Raw genomic sequence first — 24,218 nt, forward strand, 5'->3', positions numbered from 1 at the left:
TATTTGCAGCGATTTTCGTAAACAGCATAAAAATATCTAGGAGTTAGTATATTTATTAAAAATATTTTTTACAAATAATTGTCAAGTAAACGAAACTATTCTAACTTCCCATTAGTGGTTTATCAATTTTGAACATATTCATTTTTTTTTGTACAATTACAATAAAAGTGAATGTTTAATACATTTTATTTACGAATAATTTATCGTTTTAGAAAACAAAATTTTTTAAATTCGCTGAGAACAAATGATTATTTTTTCAATAAACTCATAACTATATTTTTTCACAGTGAATAAAGGCATACACACTGCACAAGCACCGAAAATGTTAAGATAAGATTATCGTCGTTCGTTATTTGAAAAAAATGATATTAGTCCAGTATTGTCATTCGAAAAATCATTAACCTATTAAATAATTTTTTACTTTTTGTAAATATTAGACTAACGTTTTAATGCATATTAATAATAAAAATTCATTATTTATTTTTATCAAAAGACAGACATGACATCAAATTACTATTTTGTGATAATTGGTCAAACAGATAACCCATTGTTTGAAATTGAATTCACCAGTTCCAGTAAAGAATTAAAAGTATGCATTATTGTTTGTTTATGAGTTATTACTATATTATTAGTTTTATATATTCAATTAAGTAAAAAAAGTAATCAAATCGCAAAGAACAATGATTGTTTTTTATTAATGTTTTTTATACATCATTGAAAAAATTGTCTATTATTTTCTTTATATATAAATATCTTATAATAGTAAGCGTGTGTCTAGATATCGTTATTTGAATGTAATAAAAATTTTATTAATTTGTAATATTGATATTTTAAATTACAGAAAGATGATCATTCACATTTGAGTCAATTCATAACACATGCTGCTTTGGATTTGATTGATGAACATGAATGGAAAACAACAAATATGTTCTTGAAAGTTGTAGATAAATTTAATCAGTGGTTTGTCAGTGCTTTTGTGACTGCAACCCATATTCGTTTTATTATTGTTCATGATGGCAAAAATGATGATGGAATTAGAAATTTTTTCAATGAAATTTATGAGATATACATTAAGGTATGAAGCATTATATTATCTAAAATTACTTCAAAAATTCATACATGATAATTAATGTTTTAGTACTCAATGAATCCTTTTTACAAGTTCAATACCCCTATCAAATCTGTTGGTTTTGAAAAAAAGGCTCAATACTATGGAAGAAAATACTTAATACCATGATGATTTTTACTACAAAATTAGAAGTAATATATATGTACCAATGAAATAATTATTTTACTTTTTATTTTTCATTTGAATAATTATAATATAATTCCATTAGATACAACTTTATACTTAATTATTGTGGCCAAATATATGAAGGAAAGAAATAAAAATATTATAAAATATTTATTGTGAATATTTAATTTTAGTTGAAGTGTATTTAAGAATATATTTAAAAAATAGGTATTTTTTTAACAAATATTCTATACCAATAAAATCCTGTTATAGCGGATAAGCTATACCAAGTAATAATATAACTTAGGTGTTCATTTCGTAGATTCATTCTTGTTTGAGTTCCAATAGGCATTCCAGGCTTAAAATCGAGTTCTACCATATCCAAATACACTGGATCCGTCGAAGCAAATTCTGCCATTTCATATATATCCCTTTAAAATAAAAAATGTTTACTATTATTTCATTCAAGATTTCTTAATCTTGGAAAACTTTTATTGAATGAGCAAAAATTTACAATTTAAATTTTACCTGTAATGCCAAATCTCTTTTTCTGGTTCATTTTTTGGTACAAATTGTGGTCTTTTTTCATTCAATCTGTTGATGCCAATTATTTTCATTTTACCTTTTACTTGGCATTTTAATCTCTCATTTGGGTACTTATATTTTTTTGGTAACCATCCTCTATTCACAAGAATAGTTAAACTGAAAATAATATACAATGTCTATCATAAAGTAAAATGAACAAGTAATTTTTCCAAAAATGGCCGATATTTATTTTTTACAAATATTTGCAGTAATGCTTCAATTAAACTAATAAGAAAATGGGGCTACCTTATTAGTAAACCCATTCAAATAAACCTCACCCCTACAAAGTTAGTTGAATTGTTTCAAAGATATGTCGAAAAATGCATTAATAAAATAATGTTCAAATGTGGAACCTTCCTCTTTTTAGAAATCTGCAAAATTGATAAATCTCCACTGGAAAATAATATACAAATTTTGTACAGAATATCTTTAAAATTTGTAGAAGAATATATACAAAATCTCTATAAATCTTGTTTAATATTCATACAATATTTGTACACAATTTTTTGGTACAAATCTTGTACAAGTTATGCATAAATTTTATACAAAATTTGCACGAAATTTATACAAATTTTATACTTAATCAACTTTTTTTTAAATTGAATAAATTAATAATTCACGCATATTATAGACAAAATAACGTGGGCAGCTTCTATAGAAGATGAAGTATATACAACAGATGAAAAAAAATTTTAATCTATTTTACACATGAACTGAAAATTGTTCAATCATTCAATAATATTTAATGAACTTTACGTTTGCTGATAATAGCGACGAATTATCAATATATACAGTGCTCGATATGTACTTTTGCTCACCCTGAAGCGAAATTTGCTAAACTTTAAAGTTTTAGATTTCAGCGAAAAAGAGTCGTAGAATAAAAAACTTGACGCCATTTTAAAGGTAATAGCAAAAGCTTTAAGTAACTTGAAGATAATATTGTTTGTTCTAGGATTAAGTTTGTTATGCTTAAAAAATGAACATAAAAAATTTCTTTTTTTTTGGCCATATACACATTTATTTGCTACGCAAATCAGCGGATTATTAAGGGGGTATCCCTCAATAGATCGCAGAAAATCGACGGAAACTTTGGGAATTTTTTAAAAGAAAACTATTCAATATTTTTTCATGAAATTTAGACTGTGTTTTATTGAAATTTTAACAAATTAGAAAAAATTAAAGAAATATCGAAATTAAAGAAATATTATAGAAATAAAAATTTAGAGAAATATCGTAATAAACAAATGTGCAGTACTCGTTCAAAGTTATAAACTTTTTCTTTTTTTTCCTTTTTGGCGGTTCAAATCCTGGCTTTCCAATCACTCTGAAACATACAGAAAACATTTCTTTAGTTTCATTAGACATATTTCTCGTCGATCAACCTAAATTTATTGCTCGGAAAAATTATTTAACAAAATGGCGGACTTTTTAAAAAAAATTATATATTTTTTTTATTGTTCATGCAAAAAAGCGGTTAACAAACAATATTTGACAGAATTTTATAGGTACATCGACGAGATTATTTAATTTCCGTTCAAATGGTATTTTTTTTTTTTTTAAGTTGAAAATTCGCTGAGTAAGAGCGCCCGCCAAATCGACAAATCGAAAAAAAATGATTCGGAGATAAACGCGTTTAAAGTTTGCGACAGGCGAAAACGGCATTTTTTTTCATACTCACATCGAATAAAATTGGTTTTCACTCAATCAGCAATACCAGCACCATAAAGGATACCTTCTTCTTCATCATACTGTTGATTTGACTTCGCAGCTTTTAGTTTTTTAGCAGTCCTAGCTGCTTTTGTGGATTCTTGGCTGCGGATTTCTTGACGCTTCACGTGCTCATCGTCAGCGCTCTTTGCGTATTGGTTGGATTCTTGGCTGCGGATAGCCCGATCTTGAACTGCAGTGATTTCATAATTCTTAGTACACCATAGAATCCGTCATTGAAGAGTACAGCAGCTGTATGAGCGGCAATTTCAACAGTTTAAATAAATTTATCCCCTTCATACCTATGCCTAGCAGTCTCATAACAAAGACTATTCGTCGATTCACTTCGTAACCGTTATTTATATACGGGCTTGTATCGATAGCCGTTGTGCCACACCTGCACGTGAGTACTAATTTCCATCCAAAGCCTGTTTGCCGCATTTGTTCTTCAAACTCCACATGCCCCTTACACTTTTGGCAGCAGAGAGTTTGTGAAAGTGTAAGAAACAGCGTCATAAACTCTATTATGCGATATCTATGACTAGCGTTTACCGGAACATCTTCAAGAGACGCCGATGCCAATTTTCTTGCACTTGCACTGATGCCTACTTGCTCGCCTTCTTCAGTTGAGAATTGATTACCGCGGAAAGATCTTCGTCTCTTTGCGGCACGATAGCCTTCTTCTTTTTTGCCCTTAGGATAACTAGTACTCATTTTCAAATTGTGAAAACTAGAAACACGATGCTCACTACCCAAAAGCCGAAATAAAACTGAGCAAACTGTAGTAACGGTCTCCCAAACGAATCCCTACCTTTCCCCAGAAATCTTTGTACCTACTATGCTACACCTAGCCTGAAACTGTAAACGAACGTACAGTTTATACAAAGGAAGATCGAGAAACATCTAATCCATTGTATATTATAAGTAGGAAGCGAACTGCAGTGCACCGCTCAGCGGGGCGCCTTGCCGCTCGAGCGCGCAGCTGCCTACCTGTTCTGCGCGCCAGAGTTTCTATACGAAAATAGCTATAGCGGCTCAACCGCTCTGAATTTCGGTCCAATATTTTAACAGCACATTCTTGAAATGATGTACTTTCGATCTATGCAAAAAAAAAAGACTTTTTTCATCGATCTATTGAGGGATACCCCCTTAAAAATCTAAGCAAATTTAAGAGGTAGAATGTTCCTCTTTAAAGTAAGAATGACAGAACTCATTTTTAATTTTTTTATACAGAGATATAGTTTTTTTTTATAAAAAAATATGATTTTTTCTCATTAGCTCATCATATCTCGATTGCTGTGCATTAAATAAAAAAACTTTAAAGACAAAAGTTGTTTCTCTTTTGGTAAAGAATACAAAAATAAAGTGAAAACTAAGATCTGGAATAAGTTTTTTTTTTTTCATTTTTTCACGTTAGCCATTTATGTTATAAAAAATTATATTTTCGTTACTTTGAAAGTATTATATTATCTTTGTAAAATTTTGATTTGTTACAAAAAAATTTCAATTATATTTACGTAATAATAATATTATAATAAATAATAATTATGTATTACTTTATAAAAGTGTCTAGAAATTATTTATTTCTATTTATTTATTTATTTCATTCAGCGATTGACCACTGTAGTGTACAGACGTGCAAATACAGCGCTCTAGCCGAAAATCGAAAGTATAAACCGATCTAAGTGAGGTGACAGTGAATTTACAAAAATTGATTGTAATCAAGAAGTTAAGGAATGTAATTAACAAAGTTCACAAAAGAAACGGCAGAAATGGCCACTCAGTCGGGAGATATTACTCCCAGTAAAAACACCAAGGACTGGAAAATAGCAAGCGTCAAAAGAAAAAGAGTTAGCCCTGACAATCAAACCCACGACAGGGAAAGACAATCAAAATTACCTGAGTATTGGCTAAGTAACACGAAAAACAGGTACGAGCTTCTACAGGAAAATAATGAAAAAGGAAATGAAGAAGAAAACGGAGTAAGTAAAGATTTAAATACACCTAAAGTCAAATCACCTCCGATCTTCGTATATAATGTAGAGGATATTCGCCCGCTAGAAAAACTGCTAAATGAGATAGCAAAAGACAGCTATACCTTAAAGATAACCGGGCAAAACAAAATAAAAATACAACCGTTAATTACTGAAAAATACTTGCCAATTGTTAGCGCTTTGAAAAAAAAACACACGCAGTTTTACACGTATCAACGCAAAGAAGAAAAAGGATTCAGAGTAATTTTAAGAAGTATACACCCTTCAGTAGACATAAAAGAACTGAAAGAGGCTATAGAGGAACACGGTCATAAAGTGATGAACATCAGCAACATTCGACATCGTACCACAAAAATACAGTTACCATTATTTTCGGTGGAAATAGAACACGATTACAAAAGTCAAGAAATTTATAAAATAAACAGGCTATTAAATACAGTAATCAAATTCGAACCACCGAACGTTAAGAGAGAAATACTGCAATGTCATAACTGTCAAGAGTTCGGACACACAAAAAACTACTGTTTTAAGAGCGCAGTATGTGTTAAATGTGCTAAACATCACTTAACCAAAGATTGCCCAATAAAAGAAAAAATCAAAGAAATAGTTGTGCAAATTGCCTAGGAAATCACACTGCTAGCTATAAAGGATGCCCTACACGAAAACAATTACAGCAAAAATTATATCCTAGACTCCGAGAAAAAATATTACATCAAAATCAAAACAATACTCAAATTCAGTTAAATTCAAATTTAAATCTCGACAACAATAGTATCAGACCAAACACATCATATGCTCAAGCTGTTTCAAAATTAAAACATAACGATCAGAGAGAGACAGACATACCAAAACAAATAGATGTACAAACAGACTCAAATAATTACTCACAAGACCAAACAAATAACAAACTTGTACGCATGATGGAACATCTAACGCAAAAAATGGACAAAATGGTAAACTTACTAACAATACTAGTAAATAATATGGCAAAACAATGGAATATCTAAAAATTGTAATCTGGAACGCAAACGGTCTTATGCAAAGGCATCAGGAATTACGAGCATTTCTAACGTACGAAAACATTGATATCATGCTGATTTCAGAGACTCACTTCACAAGCAAAAATTTTCTACACATACCAAAATATTCAGTATACAAAACAAATCATCCACACGACAAAGCACATGGAGGTACCGCAATCATCATCAAAACAAGAATAAACCATTACGTCAATGTACACTTTAGTGAAATAAATATACAAGCAACTAGTGTAACCATCAACGACAACAACGGTCCTATAACTGTAACAGCTGTTTACTGCCCCCCAAATAAAGCAATAACAAAAGAAAACTGGACGTACTTTTTCCACTCATTAGGAAATCGCTTCATAGCAGGAGGCGACTGCAATGCCAAACATCCGTGGTGGGGTTCGAGATCATCAACTCCAACATTCAGAGGCAAAGTGCTATACGAGATAATACAAACAAATAATTACACCCCAATATCCACTGGAGAACCAACATATTGGCCAACTGACATGACAAAAAAACCAGATTTGATCGACTTCGCAACAGTTAAGGGTATTAATAAATCACACATTACAGCTTCCTCATGCTTAGACCTTACTTCAGATCACTCGCCGATAATAGTCACTTTAAACTCCACAGTAAACAGAACAGTAAATAATCTCACAATAACAAAATGGAAAAAATATACAAGCTTCATTGAGAAACGTATCAAATGTAATGTCCCTCTTAAAACAACAAGGGATATAGATAACAGTATACAAACACTCAATTCTCTTCTAACTGAAGCCATCAATAAATGCTCTACTACTGTAACAAGGGGAGAATCTCAACTAAGTATCTCCTCAATAGTAGAGAAAAAAATCAAAGAAAAAAGACTACTGAGGAAAAGGTATTAGATTACAAGATCGAGCCATGACAAAACAAATTTAAATAGAGCAGTCAAAGAACTGAAGCAAGTATTGATTATAGAGAAAAATGCAGAGATACAGAAAAAACTCAGAACACTTAGCCCAACTGATGCAACGGACTACTCACTGTGGAAAGCAACAAAAAGGCTAAAGAGACCAACCTCATTCATTCCACCCATACGTAGAGACTGTGGAACTTGGGCCAGATCGGACGAAGAGAAAACGGAAACTTTTGCTAAACATCTAAGTGAAGTATTCAAACCACATAAACGGAAAATCACAAAACAAGAAGAGGAAATATTACTCGAAGAACATAATGCACAGGACAGCACTTCGTTTAAACCAGTTAAACTAAAGGAAGTATACAAAATCATCAATACCATAAATAATAAAAAAGCCTCCGGTTATGATAGTATTACAGGAAAAATGATTAAAAAGCTTCCAATGATAGCAACTCGATACATAACAATAATATTAAATGCATGCTTCCGTCTTTGCTACTTTCCATCACAATGGAAAAAAGCTGAGATCATCGTAATACCAAAACCAGGTAAAGAAAATGAACTTGTAACATCATACAGGCCAATCAGTCTACTGCCTGTACTTTCTAAAATCTATGAAAAATCCATACTCGCACGAATAAATCCAATCATAACAGAAAAAAAACTCATCCCGGACCACCAATTTAGATTCAGGAGCCAACATTCTACGATCGAACAAGTCAACAGAATCGTATCAATAGCAAGGAAATCAATAGAAAATAAACAATTCTGTACAGGCATATTTCTTGACGTCGCGCAGGCGTTCGATAAAGTCTGGCACAAGGGGCTAATACACAAACTGAAGGGGTCTTTTCCAAAATGCTATAGTGATTTGCTCGAATCTTACCTGCAGGATAGAACATTTCAAGTAAAGATCAACAAAAAAGTGTCAACATGGCAAGAAATCAAAGCAGGAGTACCACAGGGCAGTGTCTTAGGCCCAACACTATATCTGCTATACACATCCGACCTACCAGAATCTTCAAATATATCGACAGCAACATATGCAGACGATACAGCAATACTCACAACACACCAAGAAGCAAAAATAGCATCGGAAACAATTCAAAACTATGTAAATAACTATCTTCAAAATTGGCTAAATTCATGGAGAATAATAGTAAACGAGGGGAAATCAACTCACATCACATTCACTCTGCGTAAAGATACCTGTCCATCTATTTCGCTGAACGAAAAACAAATACCACAGAAGGACCATGTTAAGTACCTAGGTATACACTTGGATAGAAGACTGACATGGAAAGAACACATATTCACCAAGAGGAAACAATTAGGATTAAAATGGAGGAAAATGTACTGGCTAATTGGAGGAAAATCGGAGCTACAAATTGAAAATAAACTTTTACTGTACAAAGCTGTACTCAAGCCAGTCTGGACCTACGGCATCCAACTATGGGGAGCCGCTTCGAACTCGAACATTGAAATTTTAGAAAGATTTCAAGCGAAAGTCCTACGCAATATAACACGCGCACCGTGGTTCGTTCCCAACGATATCATTAGAAATGATTTACAAATTGCATCAGTGAAAGAAGAAATTCAAACATTCTACGCAAAATATTACACAAGACTACAAAACCACACAAACAAACTCATTAGCACACTTCTGGAGGAATCGATTACAAATACAAGACTAAAGAAACACAAGATAATGAAACCATGACATAACTCAAGATAAAAAAAAATAGAACCTTTTTTTATTCATGAACCTTTTAATTCAAAAAAAAACAAGATAGAATACTTATTGGAGTACTCTGCTGATATCTAGTAAAATTCTCTGTATAAAATAATTTACTTATTGTCATTTAGTCTTACTTGGTCGACAGATTGTAAATATACTTAGGAAATAAATTTAAAAAATTTATTTATTTATTTATTGGTAAGCTTAACTAAAAATTTATTATTTGCAACGATTGCCGAAAATCGTTTTGACTCGCGTAGATTACTGAACGGCTGAGCGTAACAGCCGCGATCGGTTTGAGAGAGAGAGGGCGCGTATGGGCAATGACCGGGAGGGGAGAGTTTGCTAGCCAGTATGACTGTGTCCTTCAGTCCGGCAGCAACATAGTTTTTACGAGCGTGCGAGCAAGAGACAACTGTGTGTGCGATTTTCCCGAGTGAGAACCAGAGTGTGGAGTGCGCGCACCGCTAAAAGTGTGCGGCTTCATCAGCGAGAGGAGCAACCTCAGCAGCATTAGCAGCAGCAAGTCATACGATAGCAGAGCAGTAACCACAGGGGAGGTTCATCTGCAGCTAACTAATCGGATACGGTTGGCCACCGTATCCCCATCAAATCCGCGGTAGGTGTCTACTCCGATTAATCATAATTAGTGTGCGATCCCGCGCAGCGTGCGCGGTGAGATTATTTAAAGCGTGCGAGCGTTTAGTCCGCGACGATCGCGAATTTCACTCTCTCTCTCCCCGTTTATATTGTCAGTCGATTTAGCGTGCGTGAGTCTCTCGGCAAATCCCTCCCGTGTAACAGATTAAAGTCAATAAAGCGGTCAGTGGTTATTCCTAAAGATCGTATTGTTTTGTCTTCCCTTTGTCCGTGTCATTGTTTACGTCCAATTCGAATAAGGCGGTAAAATAGCACGGATTACGTAGACGAAGTAAGAGGCGGTTCGCCAACTGAGCAGTAGCCGACGGAGCGCTGCTAAGCAAGCGCGATAGCGCCACCATCGGAGAGATCGAGAACCCAACTTCGATCGATAGTAGAACTCTGCGCAAGCGCATTCCCGGACAAGGTGAGTTAACGTGCTTACTGCACGTAGCTAACACGGCGTCGTTTGACCGAACTAATAGACACGTTTAATAGGTTCAAGGTAAAACGGCGGCCTGTTACATATTAAAAATTTGTTTAAGACTTTTGATCATAATTAAATATAAAAAATAAACAAATGGCTAGCGTGAAAAAATGAAAAGAAAAAATGTGTTCCAGATCTTAGTTTTCATTTTATTTTAGTATTCTTTACCAATAAAGAAATAACTTTTGTCTTTAAAGTTTTCTTATGTAATGCATAGCAATCGAGATATAAGCTGGTGACAAAAGAAAAGAAGATTTTTTTAATAAAAAAAGCTATATCTCCGTATAAAAAAATTAAAAATGAGTTCTATCATTCTTATTTTAAAGAGGAACATTCCACCTTTTAATTTTGCTTAGATTTTTAATGATCCGCTGATTTGCGTAGCAAATAAATAAATTTGTATTTGGGGAAAAAAAAAATTTTTTTATGTTCATTTTTTAAGCATAAAAAACTTAATTCTAGTACAAATAATATTATCTTCACGTCACTTAAATCTTTTGCTATTACCTTTAAAAGGGCGTCAAGTTTTTTTATTCTACGACTCTTTTTCGCTGAGATATAAAACTTTAAAGTTTGGCAAATTTGAGCAAAAGTACGTGTCGGGCACTGTATAATACATATGTATAATTATCAGTGAAAATGATATTTCATTGAATATGGTTGAATAAATCATAAACAATTTGCAGATTATACGTAACGGAATAAAAAATCATATGTATTGTTACAGTCATTGGTAGCAAAGTGAGAAAGTACAAGATTATTTTCTCTTAATTTTGTCATTTTCCGTATATAGTTCTATAGAAGCTCCTCACGTTATTTTATTCATACTATGCATGAATTAAGTATTTATTCAATTTTTAGAAAAAAGTTGATAACTGAGTACAAAATATTTACAAATTTCATGCAAATTTTGTATATTGTTTTACAAATTTCAATTGAGGATCATTTTTTACAAAATAAAATTTTTAAAAAAGCAATTTTGTCCCAAAATGTCATTTTTTCCAAAACTAAAATAAAAAGTTGTTACGTCCCAAGCTAGAGCAGATTCCAGACGCTGAGGTGTCACTAAGCAACCGCTTGTGTGAGAAAACTCATTTCAAGGTTTCTCACGTAAGAACGCCTAAATTGCAGATTTGTTGCTCTCCGCGATCGCGAAAAGACATACGTATGTCTGCGAGTCAAGGCTGTGTTTTTTAAAATTAACAAACCTGTATAATAGGATCTCGAATCCCACCTGACCACTCTCTTTAAATTTTGAACTTGCTCTATTTTTTTTGCCTTCGTGAGAGCCGTCATATGAAAGGGGAAATACGTGGCTCTCGCGGTTCATTTGGCAGCAAGGAGAGTGGAGTGATTAGCTGGTTGGCCGGTGATATTTGTTGTTGCGCCAATGATCGACAGAAATTTTTTCCATTATTAGGCTAAGAGGAAGCTTTCCCTTTTTTGAGACGATGAGCAATAAAGGCAGATACAGACGAGACGACTGAGAGAGTAGACGTATTGTCCCAAGTCGCGAGCGAACAGTTTTGCATTATAACAAAGAAGCAGTGAATAAATTTTCTCTGAAATAGTTTTATAGAAATTTATTTGAAAAACCTAAACTCTCCGCCAATCCCTCTCGACTTGTGTGGTGTGCATGGCTGCGGATGGTGCTTCAAGCACATTTTACACTCGCTCAATAAGACTAAGAAGCAGTTAGAGGAGTCTCCCATCATCCGAGGAAAACAGGACGTAACAAAGTTAAGTTTTTGAGGTAAGTCAAAATAGTTTTACTAAATTGTAACGTCAGTTGATGAGACAATTCTCAGGCGCACTTTTTGGTCTATCCTTTCGGACAATAACCGGGACGTGCGTTGCTACTATGAAATTCTCTTTTCGGTGACGGAGGATTGAAGCTTTACCATACCACATGCTTGGCAATATAGTAATGCTTCGCGTTATTTTACCATACTCTAGGCAATAAAATAACGTAAAGGGAGCCTATTTAAGGGAGTATGGTGGGTACGTAGTTAGTCAGTTGAGAGAACGCCTCGACTTTATATTGATTCGCTTAGTACCAATCGTAAGTTTGGCAACGTCGCGCATATATTCCGCTCTAAACGCTCAACGTACGTCTGCTACCGCGTGTATTTATTATGCTTGCGGGCTAACCTATAAAAGGTAACCTGATGTTATACAGACTGAAAAAATGAGTGAGAAAAATAACTACTGTTATTTCGTAATAATTATTATTTATTTAATATAATAAATAAAATGTTTATTAAATTAATAAATGTGGAGTTTTTTATTAATATGATATAAAAAATTTTTTATTAACATGAACAGAATAATTTTTAATAAAAAAGTTAGCTTCGCTGTTCAGAAGTTCGTAGCGTCATTCCGAAATCCGCGCCTATACCGAGGCACATGGAGTACATGCGACGTTGCCACGTCGTCAATTCACTGACGAAAATCGTAAATTTACAATATAAATTAGTCAATATCTTTTGTTACAGGCTCTGATTGATAATTTTGAAAGCACCAATGGATTCAGTATTTTTTTCTACGTCCCTCAGAATTTTTTCATAATTTTCTCATTTTTGAATATCTTTATAATAAAAAAAACAGCGTTTTCCCATAAGATCACATGTTAATTTTAAACATTAATTTCTCGTGTTTGAAGCTCTGAGGGGTCACCAAACTTGAACCATAGCTTAAGTGAACCATAATACACATTGTGTCCAAATTACAAGCAATTCTCATTTTTAATAGTCTTAGCCACCATACTCCCTTAATATGCACCCGAACACACGCTTGGCAATCGAGTGTAACTATTTAAAAAAAGAGAAACCGTACGCGAAACTAGGAAAGAAAAGAATAAGGAAAGAAATGAAATAAAAATTAGAGAAAAATTAACCGAAAGAAATTAGAGTTTAAGTTTTTTATTAAAATTCTTTTACTCACTTTTCGTATTTATTTTTTCACACACACGGAGGTCCTTTTTATAAAATACTGAGCGAATTGGAAAAAACACTGAACGAACTGGAAAAAATTGTCTAATTTTCTTCAAGAGCTTCTTTTTATGCTTTTCGCAAGACTCCCACTTTAAATTTCTTGTCATTTTTGGGCAGGAAGAACTCAAATTTTCCTGATTTAATTGGTTGGAAAATTTGGGGAGTGTCTCAAGCGTAAGCGAAATTCGGGCGGAGTGTGCGGAAGTGGCCTCATTAAAGCGTTTTGGGCCCTCTTCATACAGATGGCCCTCTATGTACCATTTTCATCTTAAATTATTTTAATTAATTTTATCTAAATGCAATTGTGTTTATGTTTTATTTATTTTATCTAAATGTGTGGTACTCTAATTTTACAAAAATATTATTTAATCTGTGACGAGAGCAGGCCGTGTGCCGGTCTCTCGTCTGGGTTCTCCCTCCTCCACTCGGCAAGGCGTGTTGGCCAATGTTAGACGCATTAAAGTATGCGCCTAACATTTGGTCTTTTTGTTTCAGCGCCAAGGACGGGCCAGCGCAGTTGAGCACAAGAAAAAGTTGAGGAGCACGGAGAGAGAGTGAGAAAAAGAGAGAGAGAGTATTAGGCCCATGCAGGGATAGGCAGGCACGCAACGCGTGACCGATAAGCGGCGCGTCGCGTGCCGCCTAACTAATAGGTCAAGGTAGGGAGAGGAGCGAGCGCCGCTGAGCGGCTGCAAGACGAGCGCAAGAATAAGTGCGTGTGGGAGTCGAAGCCTAGTCCTACTAGAGTGTAGTAGTCCAAGCCCAGTCCTGCTAGAGTGTAGAGAGTGCAGTTTGGGATAGATGGAAGGAAGGTCAACCCTACCGGCAACAGCTTTGTCTGCGACCGCAGCCAGCCCACCCCTGCAAGGAGAGTCAACGTCGCCTGTGGATACCTGGTCAGCGATAGCAGCCAGCAGCTAGCAACGATCTGACCAGCGGCGAAGACCGGTATTTCCTGCGGCAGCACATCGCCCGGGATCCACGACGTTGCTAGGAGCGGTGAACAAAGGTCAAGCCTTCTTTACTTCCTTCTCTCTACACTCTCTCTCTCTGGTGATGCGACGACCGGTGCGCGTCGAATAGGATAGCCAGGCATCCACGTGCCGGCTATCTAAAGGTTCGCGCTTAAGTTTAATTTGTAGTAACGTAAGTTGCGACCGGCGAATTGTCCAGGCGCACACGTGCCGGGCAGTTCATCCGGTATAGGTTCGCGTAACTTAAGTAAGTTTGTAATAGGTTAAGTGCGCGATTGGATGTTAAGACGAAATGGGAAATATTCATTTGTGAATATTATGAGTAATTTACTATTCTATTATGTAGTTGGTTAGTTAGTAATTAGACTATGTTATGCGCGCGTATGTTTAGTTTGAATAATGATTAATAATAATAGGTTGTAAGTGAGATTTGATTTCTGTCTTTATATAATTTATTTATCAACCTCTCCTCGTTCTTCTCCCTCAATTACCTTGAGCGAAAGTGCCTCACTTACTGTGCAAAGAATTGGTTACAAAGGAGCGAGTTTTGTTACAAATCTATAATAAAACTATAGTACACAACAAAAGTTAAGGATTATATTTATCTGAAAACAAACAAGATTTTAATAGTTTTAACTATTAAATAATTATCAAAAACCGATAAGAAATACTGAAAAATTAGAGTTAATTATAATGAATATAATGATTAACTTTCGTTCAAGCCATTCTTAAATTTTCTAACGCAAAGTTGAATGTATTCATCGATTAAACATACAAAATTCGCAGTAAAAATCTTCATTAATACGGAAATATATAACGAATTATTTCTATATTTCTATATTTATATTTATATATAGGAGGTTAGATTTCACTCGAGGGGAGTGTGGACGTGTCTTGGATGTGAGCGCGAGTTTTGGTGAGAAAGTCAAAGAGGAAAAGTGTTTGAGGAGAGAAATAGAGGTGAAAAGAGCGTGGAGGTGGAGGAGGAGTGGAGAAGAGAGAGAGAGGCCTGGAGAAGAGCAGGAAAAAGCAGAGAGAAAGGAATAAAGAAAAAAAATAAAAGTGGAGGTTAAGAGAGAAAATCAGAAAGCGGGAAAGGCAGGCAGAGAGGAGGAGCGGTAAGAAGTAAATGCAGAGACAGAAAAGGTAAGACAGGGGTTAAAGGTGGGATCACGGGTAAGTAGATAAGCAATGTATGTTCTGGGACACAAAGGAGCCGACAAAGGATGCCGCCAATGTATAAGGATACGTGTATGTTCTGGGACACAAAGGAGCCGCCCGATGAAGGTGTGAAGGTAGTGACACCTTTTAATTTATGGTCAGACCCCATGGTGAGTGTCTAAAAGGCATTTGATGTACCTTTGACACCTTCCGCGTGCCAGTGGGCCCCATGCTGAGTGTTAAGGGGCATTTGATGTTGGTTTGACACCTCGCGCGCGCCGCCAATGTATAAGAGATATGTGTATGTTCTGGGACACAAAGAGGCCGCCCGATGAAGGTGTCGCGATAGTGACACCTTTTAATCGCGATAAGGTGAGACCCCATGCTGAGTGTTACATTTGATGTTCGTTCGACACCTCCCGCGTGCCAGTGGGCCCCTTCGAGGGGGCCAGTCTCCCCCCCCCCCTCCTTCGATAGTAGGGCGCTTCATCCACCCACCCACCCACAGAGGTTGTTAAGGTAGGATGCTGTAGAAGTCGGTAGGGTGTTTGGTAAACTATATGCTTATGCTGGCTGAGTGTGGACCCTCGGAGAGGGGGTAGCGTCTCTAGCTTGCTAGGCGCGTACGCTGTATAGTGCGGATGCTGTGCTCTCTCTCTCTCTCTCTCTCTCTCTCTCTCTCTCTCTCTCTCTATCCCTCTCTCTCGCTCTCCTTCGATAGTAGGGCACTTATGCTGGCTGAGTATGGACCCTCGGAGAGGGGGTAGCGTCTCTAGCTTGCTAGGCGCGTACACCGTACAGTGCGGATGCTGTTCTCTCTCTCTCTCTCTCTCTCTATCCCTCTCTCTCGCTCTCCTTCGATAGTAGGGCGCTATGGGGCCCCTTCGACAGAGTGAGACCCCATGCTGAGTGTCTAAAAGGCATTTGATGTACCTTTGACACCTCCCGCTGAGTACCTAAAAGGTAATCGATGTAGCTTATGCATTGAAGATGCGCCGCCAATGCATAAGGTATATGCGTATGTCCCGAGACAGAAGCCAGTCGGCCCTTCGACAGTGCCCCCCCCCCCCATTCACCCACTCTCCCACTCACCTACAAAGGTTGTTAAGGTAGGTTGCTGTAGAAGTCGTTGCTAAGAGTCTAAAGCATAACCGATGTTCCTTTTTAAATGAAGATGCGTTCTAGCAGCGTGCACTATCCTTTTTCAGGGCCACACATATAATTTAGGAAACTTTCGACCACCCACACCAGCTTGCACTTTCTCCAATAACGCTTTACCTCATGCTGAGGGTTAAAACGCATTCGATGTTCCTTTTTCAATGAAGATGCGATCGAAAATATGTACGCAGCAGGTGATTGGAGATAGAGTAATCTTAATGACGTCTGTTAGTCATTTTATTGCTTTTTTTTTGCCTTAGAGATAAGGTTTTTGAGTTAGCCTTGTTTAGTTGCGTTAACATCCTCCAACATGCCCTTGTACCTTTTTTTTCTTTTGAAGTTATCTTGTATCTTAATTACGAATCGCATACTGAGCAACTAAAACTAAATTTATTACCTCTTCCGTTTAAAAACAATACTTTCACTATTTTTGAATGGAGCTTCGAGAGTAGGAAACTTTTGGGAGGAACGAAATAAAAACGTCTTCATTTTCAGAAAATCTTTCATTAGTAGACTAGGTCTCCAAGAGAAGACTTCTTAAAAAGTGAGTAAAGTTAAGTGATTAAAAAAGTGCATCATGAATTCATTGGAAATTATTCGAACATTAAATACTATGATCGTATTCATGGCGAATGTAAGTAAAAAAAAAGCAATCTTTATATTAATATTATAATTTAATTTATATATCTTTTTTTAGACTCCTCCAAACCTGCTGACGGGTATTCCGACAGCAACATTTTATCATCTATTATTAGCAATTTTATCAGTCGTAAGTAATTTTATTATATATTTATTTTTAATTAGTATAGTCTTATATATTGTATTTTTCAGCTTCATTCAATCATGGTTGATCCTGCTCAAAAACTGAGGATTGGCCAGCTGCTGCAGGGAGTGATCGAGGTAAGAAATTTTACTTTTTATAATTCGCTTCCTATAAATATATAAATATATAAATATTTATTTGTTTTTAGTTGCAGCAGATATTGGAGTTTTCTGAGCGCTCGGCAAGACAGCGGGCTGATGCCCAAAGAGCCGCTCTTCAAAGGGCTGCAGCCGAAAAAGCTGCAGTCGAAAGGGCTGCAGCCGAAAAAGCTGCAGCTGAAAGGGCTGCAGTCAAGAAAGCTACAATCGAAAAGGCTGTCGCCGAAAAGTCTGCAGCTGAAAAGCCTGCAGCCGAAAAGTCTGCAACCGAAAAGGTGATGGTGGAAACAGCGAGGAAAAGAAGAAATCCCTTTGCGTCGCACAGTGGGAGATTTGGAAATTTTTTTGAACAAAATTGAATATCTTTTGATTGGAAAAAGATATCGACATCAATCCAAGGGCATTTTGAAGCTTAATTGGTGCTGAATAAAGGAAAACTATCAGCATTATCATTATATATATCTTTGACCTTTAAAAATAAGGTCAAAGTTGGCATTTTATGAAAAAATTTCATTCTTTCCAATTTTTAGCCTTCAAACGGATGATAATTTAATATAAATTAATCGCATTTTTTTAGGATTTTGAACGAGAATTCCGAATCCGTTATCAGAATTTCGATTAAGTATAGTAGTCATTGAGAAAAACGCGTCCGAAGCCAAGGAAATCCCAGTTTTCCTTGTTATTTCTTGTTTATCTCCCTGCAAACGGTGGGTATCGTCTTATTCACGAAAAATAAGCAGAGTAAAGTATTTCACTGTATGTTGTAAAAAAAATAAAGAAAAAAGTTGTTTTTGAATCTTTAAAAAATATTGTATCACCATCAAATCTTTGAAAACAATTTATACGCTTATAAACCAACTATTTTGATATTTTTATAATTACGAATGATATAAAAATTTTAATTCCCACTGTCAGAAATATAGAATGACACGTTTGATCCTACTATCAAACTTTATTTCATAATTATTCAGAATCTTAAAGACTTGGCTTTGCCAGCAGAACTATCGCTATAGTCCAAAATTTGAGCTTCATATAAATAAAACTTTTTATATTTAATAGTAACTTGATAATAACTTAACAATAACTAAAATAAATATGATTGCTATTTGACTGAATGGTCTACTTATTGAAGTAAATATATAACTTTTCTAAGCGTCTATCAAAATGGGAATCCCGAAAAGCACTCTGGATGGGATAATAGAATTGAAATCTACTATAAAAAAGTAAAATCTAGAAGAGCACTACAAATGTGAAAGTAGAATAAAGAACTTTGAAAATAATTTCTCTTGATAATGTATTGTTGTAATAAAATAATTATATTTAATTATTATGGCGTACATTATAGTTGTCATTTTAGGTAATAGAATTTTTTATTTAGTATAGTCAATTAGTTAGAGAACAAGAGTCATGGAAAACCGGGGTTTCCTCGACTTTGCAAGTGCTTTTACCAATTAACAATATAGATAAATGAAATTCTGACAATAAATTCGGGTTTCTCGTTCCTAATGAAATATATATTCGTTTTTCTCAATGACTACTATACTTAATCGAAATTCTGATAACGGATTTGGAATCCTCGTTCAAAATCCTGTAAAAATGTATATTCCGTTTATGGAATAAGACGATATCCACCATTTGCAGGGAGATAAACAAGAAATAACAAGGAAAACTGGGCTTTCCTTGGCTTCGGACGCGTTTTTCTCAATGACTACTATACTTAATCGAAATTCTGATAACGGATTCGGAATTCTCGTTCAAAATCCTAAAAAAATGCGATATATTTATATTAAATTATCATCCGTTTGAAGGGTAAAAATTGGAAAGAATGAAATTTTTTCATAAAATGCCAACTTTGACCTTATTTTTAAAGGTCAAAGATATATATAATGATAATGCTGATAGTTTTCCTTTATTCAGCACCAATTAAGCTTCAAAATGCCCTTGGATTGATGTCGATATCTTTTTCCAATCAAAAGATATTCAATTTTGTCCAAAAAAATTTCCAAATCTCCCACTGTGCGTCGTTACCCCCCCAAAAAAAAATTTTTTAAGGTATAATTTTTTTTATAATCTATTTTTTTTATTAATAATTTTTTTTATTAATCATATCATTAATTATAAAATTAACATTTTAAAAATTATTTTTTTTTTTTTCAGATAAACGATGTTGCTCGAGAGTCCTTATGTAGTATTGAAAATACCCTTACAAGGGTAAAGTCTACTGCCGCTGACATCGCCACCACCACTACTACCGCCACCACTACCACCAATGCCTTCACCATCACCACCACTGCTGCCACCGTCACCGCCGCCACCACTACTACCACCGCCACCACCACCACTACCACCGCCACCAACAAGCGTAAAATAAAAATGAAAAAAATAGAAACTGTAAATATAATGTATCCCGGAATGGTTCGAAGGCCAACACAACCTTCCAAACCATACGGTAAAAAAAAAATTAAAAAAAAACATCATGTAAATAAATAATTATAATATTATATTTAATAATTATATAAATAAATAAAAAAATTAATAAATTATATAATAAAAAAGTGTCTCTCTCTCTCTCTCTCTCTCTCTCTCTCTCTCTCTCTCTCTCTCTCTCTCTCTCTCTCACTCTCCTCCGATAGTAGGGTGCTTCGTTAGTAAGCTTATGCTGGCTGAGTCTAGGCTCACGGAGAGGGGGTAGCGTCTCTAGCTGCTTGCTAGGAGCGTGCATAGTATAGCCCTTGGAGAGGAGGTAACGTCTCTTGCTGCTTGCTATGAGCGTGCGCCGTATAGCCCTTGGAGAGGGGGTATCATCTCTAGCTTGCTAGACGCATAAGCTGTATAGTGAGGATGCTGCTCCCTCTCTCTCTCTCGCTCTCCTTCGGTAGTAGGACATGTGGGCCCTTGGAGAGAGGGTAGCATATAGCTTGGTAAGCTATATGCTTCTCTCTCTCTCTTTCAATATATGTAATATTGTCCACTTCATCAATACCTTCCATTTCAGATTACTTCAGTCTAGCTTTTATCCATGAAAACAATCTTTGTGCATTTGTAACGGCACATACAAAGTTAGCTGGTTTATTATAATGATATGTACATATTGTTTCTAATGGGTAAGGTAATGCGCTCATTGGCGGACATCTCATCTCGCTTTCAAGTTCTAAAATTTTTCTAAAAAAGGAAAAAAATTTTTAATTAATAATGATTTTAATTTCTAACAAAAAAATAAATAAATAAAAATACTTACTTTTCAGGTAAAATTTTTTGTAACCATTGTTTCTTTGTTAATCTTTTTACATAAATATTTCTAGAATTATTTAAATAATTGTTTAGTACACGTGCTAAATTTTTATATGGAATAAGACTGGATCTCCATAATAAACCATGATGATACGTTTCTAAGAAATGATTCACTTTTCGATACTTGATAGGAAGTTGAAACCAATGATATGGTGGTTCGAAGAAAAACACAGTTGGAACAGTATCTATATCTAATGGTAGATATGCGAGTTCTTTACAAACAAAAGTCTCGTTTAAACTTTGAAAGCCTTGAAAATCTATTATTATTGAAATCCATTTGAAAAGATGCTGAAGTTAATGTGAACTCTACTAGTTCCCAAAACCGTTATGAGAGTAGAGGCACGTGTTTGTTCTATATAAAGCCTATACCTCACTAATCGAAAGTAGAGGGCGCCATAGTCACCATACCTCACCAATCGAAAGTATAGGGCGTCATAGACACTATATAGTATGGTTATAGGTAGTTTTTATTAAATTCGAACAATATATATAATTTATTTTCTTTTTTATTGAAAAGCATTGTATACATTGATTACATAATGTCTTGTAAATTTCAAACTAATTTTTTAACATCACCACTAATCGGGTTATATTGTACAATACGATCGTGTAATATTAAGCAGTAGGCTGCAATGTCTTCAGGAAAATCAGTCCGAGTTTCAAATTCTAGGCGAACATCGACTGGCGCGCTTTTTAATGTTTCATTTTGTTTGGAGCAGTCTATAACTATTAGCGGCACTTTATTAATGAAATCTTTTTTATTGAGTAACGGCTCGTTTTCTTTACCATAATAAGCGTTTTGAAAATTAGTATACTACTGTGGGCAAAAAGTAAGGTGAATTTGTTTGTAAAATGAAAAATCTTTATTTATTCTTCTACATCAATGTCATCCCCTTCGAAGTAATCCCCTCCCGATAAAATACACTTATGCCAACGTTTTTTCCAATCCTCGAAACATGCCAAATAGTCCCTTTCCGGTATAGCCATCAGCGCCTTCTTCGATTCAGCTCTTATCTCCTCAATCGACTCGAAACGCGTTCCCCGGAGTGGTCTCTTGAATTTTGGGAATAGCCAGAAGTCACACGGAGCCAAATCAGGCGAATACGGTGGTTACGGAACGACATGCGTCGAATTTTTGGCGAAATGGTCACGAAGAACGAGTGCAGTGTGAGATGGTGCATTATCGTGATGCAAAAACCAAGAGTTGTTGGCCCATAATTCTGGTCTTTTTAGACGAATTGCTTCACGCAAACGACGCATAACGCTCAAATAATATTCCTTATTAACAGTTTGGCCGGGTGGAAGGAATTCATAGTGCACCACACCACGAAAATCGAAGAAAACTGTCATCATGACCTTGATTTTTGAACGACTTTGACGTGCTCTTTTCGGTCTGGCCTCGCCTTTAGCACGATATTCGCTTGATTGGTCGGTTGTTTCAGGGTCGTAAGCATAAATCCAAGTCTCATCTCCCGTAATCATGCATTTGAGCTTGTCCTGATAGTCAGAAAGCATTGTTTCACACACATCAACGCGGCGACTTTTTTGCAAGAAATTGAGCGTTTTCGGTACCAAACGAGATTTGACTTTTCGTAGGCCCAAATGGTCTTTCAAAATTGTTTTCACAGATCCTTTTGATATTCCGATCATATCAGTAAGGTCTCTAACAGTCAACCGACGATTTTCGAGCACTAATTCCTTCACTTTATTGACGTGTTGGTCATCTGTTGACGTCGATGGTCGTCCGGAGCGCTCCAAGTCATTAACACGTTCTCGACCCTCTTTGAAGTCTTTGTACCACTTATAAACATTTTTCTGCGACATGGTAGAATCACCAAAGGCCTTCCGCAACATCCTCAACGTTTCCGCAGCCGAAATTTCATTCCGCAAACAAAATTTGATGGCACTTCTTTGCTCAATTGAATCAGACATTGTAAAAATCGAAACATGCACTCTTGGTCGTTTGGTAAACACAAGCGTAAATATATTACTGATGATGACATTGACATGAAATTTGTCCCAGATGTCATTCGCAGTCCTACCAACTCAAGAAAAAAAGAACTAGCCCGAAATGTTAAGCCCGCGAAGTTTAAATTGAAAATTCACCTTACTTTTTGCCCACAGTAGTACATATCGTAGAGAACAGCATACTAATTTTGATTGATATTCAAATTGAGATTTCCATACGGATAGCATTGTGAATTGAGGAATAGATTCACATTACTAATATTACAATGATCAAAATTACTAGAATTAACACTCGCCGAACTTTTACGTTTAGTTTGAAAAGCTAAAATAACAAAGCGAGGCTTTTCCAATTGATTGGAAGTCTTAACACTCCAAACATGCTTTGATGTACGTGGTAATTTTGGATACTCATACATTTCCCAAGTACGGTAACTCATTGTAATTGCACGATCTCGTCCGATCTGATTGAGTAATTTGATTTTTTCTTTGTCTGCGACCATCACATATGGCATCAACCATTCAACCTTAGTTATAGTAATTTTTGATTTTTCTGAAGCAGCAGGATTGCCTATTGGAGCACACAAAATAGCATTCAAATCATCTCTTGATCTTGTGAGAATAAGTTCATGCTTGACATTGACTACAATTTTCCGATAATCTTCAGCAAAGCCCATCAACATACTGAGAGGTATAGTAACATCAAAAAAACCTAGAGCATTACATATTAAAACTTCATTGTTATCACCATTCCAACCGGCATTTTCAGCGATAGAGCTCTGACATGGATTGAGTGAAAGCCAATTTTTCATGAGAGTTGTTAAGCCTACATTTTTCACTTTATCAATTTCAATAGCATTTATTTGATATCGTATTTCCTCGAACAAATGACAGAGGGCGTTGTTGACTAATAAAGTGTTCTCCACTGGCGTAGTACCGTCCGGCTTGGTTAACCTACCACAAATATGAATCATACTGCGCGATGGAAGCAGAGATAAATCTTGATGTTGAATTGCTATATGGATTTCATCACTATTATTTAAATATGATAATGAATAAGGCTGATGCGTATGAACTTCATAATGAGCTATAGACTCATCGAAAGCGACACCTGAATGAATGTCTAGAATTCCCTCCATATTGTTGTTGTTGTTTTATACAGCACACTAATATGCACAATATTTTCTTCCACGATTTTCGACGACTTTCAGTCTCAAGCTTTTCAGGAATTGAATGTTCTGAGGTGTGAGCGGTCTGATAGCTCGCTGTTGACTGATTGCTGTTCGACATTTTTGTCTTTTAATATAGCCTCTTTATATTGTAAATGATACCCATTACTAAGATATGGTCTTTATATGCACTCGCACTGTGATGACTTCTCCTCGAAAGTTAACTAGGTTTCCGTCTTGATCAACTATACGAATTTGAAAATG

The 24,218-nt window shown here is 35.4% G+C and overlaps 2 protein-coding genes across 3 annotated transcripts in view; one reads left to right on the forward strand and one right to left on the reverse strand.

Annotated features, from left to right (window-relative positions):
- The first annotated feature begins 331 nt into the window (after positions 1–331).
- LOC131663199 (probable trafficking protein particle complex subunit 2) lies at positions 332–1,386 on the forward strand. Of its 2 annotated transcripts, XM_058933429.1 has the most exons (4): positions 332–589; positions 842–1,075; positions 1,139–1,260; positions 1,338–1,383. In XM_058933429.1, exons 1-3 carry the CDS (start codon positions 500–502, stop codon positions 1,235–1,237), a joined length of 423 nt encoding a protein of 140 aa, XP_058789412.1. In that variant the 5' UTR covers positions 332–499; the 3' UTR covers positions 1,238–1,260; positions 1,338–1,383. The 2 variants fall into 2 exon arrangements, with proteins under 2 accessions (XP_058789412.1, XP_058789401.1); XM_058933418.1 differs by having other exon boundaries at positions 334–589; positions 1,139–1,386.
- A 54-nt stretch (positions 1,387–1,440) lies between these two features.
- The window catches only part of LOC131663192 (surfeit locus protein 1), a 52,726-nt gene continuing 29,948 nt past the window's right edge, over positions 1,441–24,218 (reverse strand). The window contains exons 4-5 of the mRNA XM_058933405.1: positions 1,763–1,936; positions 1,441–1,665 (exon numbers count right to left, since the gene is read on the reverse strand). Coding sequence (XP_058789388.1) covers positions 1,452–1,665; positions 1,763–1,936 — 388 coding nt within the window. The 3' untranslated portion in view covers positions 1,441–1,451. The remainder of the gene's footprint in view (positions 1,666–1,762; positions 1,937–24,218) is intronic.

The sequence above is a fragment of the Phymastichus coffea genome, unplaced genomic scaffold (assembly GCF_024137745.1).
Source record: "Phymastichus coffea isolate CEN01 unplaced genomic scaffold, Cenicafe_Pcof_1.1 PCOF00002, whole genome shotgun sequence".
Lineage (NCBI taxonomy): Eukaryota > Metazoa > Arthropoda > Insecta > Hymenoptera > Eulophidae > Phymastichus > Phymastichus coffea.

Excerpts from the sequence above, each read along its gene's own strand:
- LOC131663199 (XM_058933429.1), top strand. The coding sequence starts at position 500 with ATGACATCAAATTACTATTTTGTGATAATTGGTCAAACAGATAACCCA. Across the intron at positions 590-841 it reads GTTCCAGTAAAGAATTAAAA|AAAGATGATCATTCACATTT; the intron begins GTATGCATTATT and ends TTTAAATTACAG. Across the intron at positions 1,076-1,138 it reads TTTATGAGATATACATTAAG|TACTCAATGAATCCTTTTTA; the intron begins GTATGAAGCATT and ends TTAATGTTTTAG.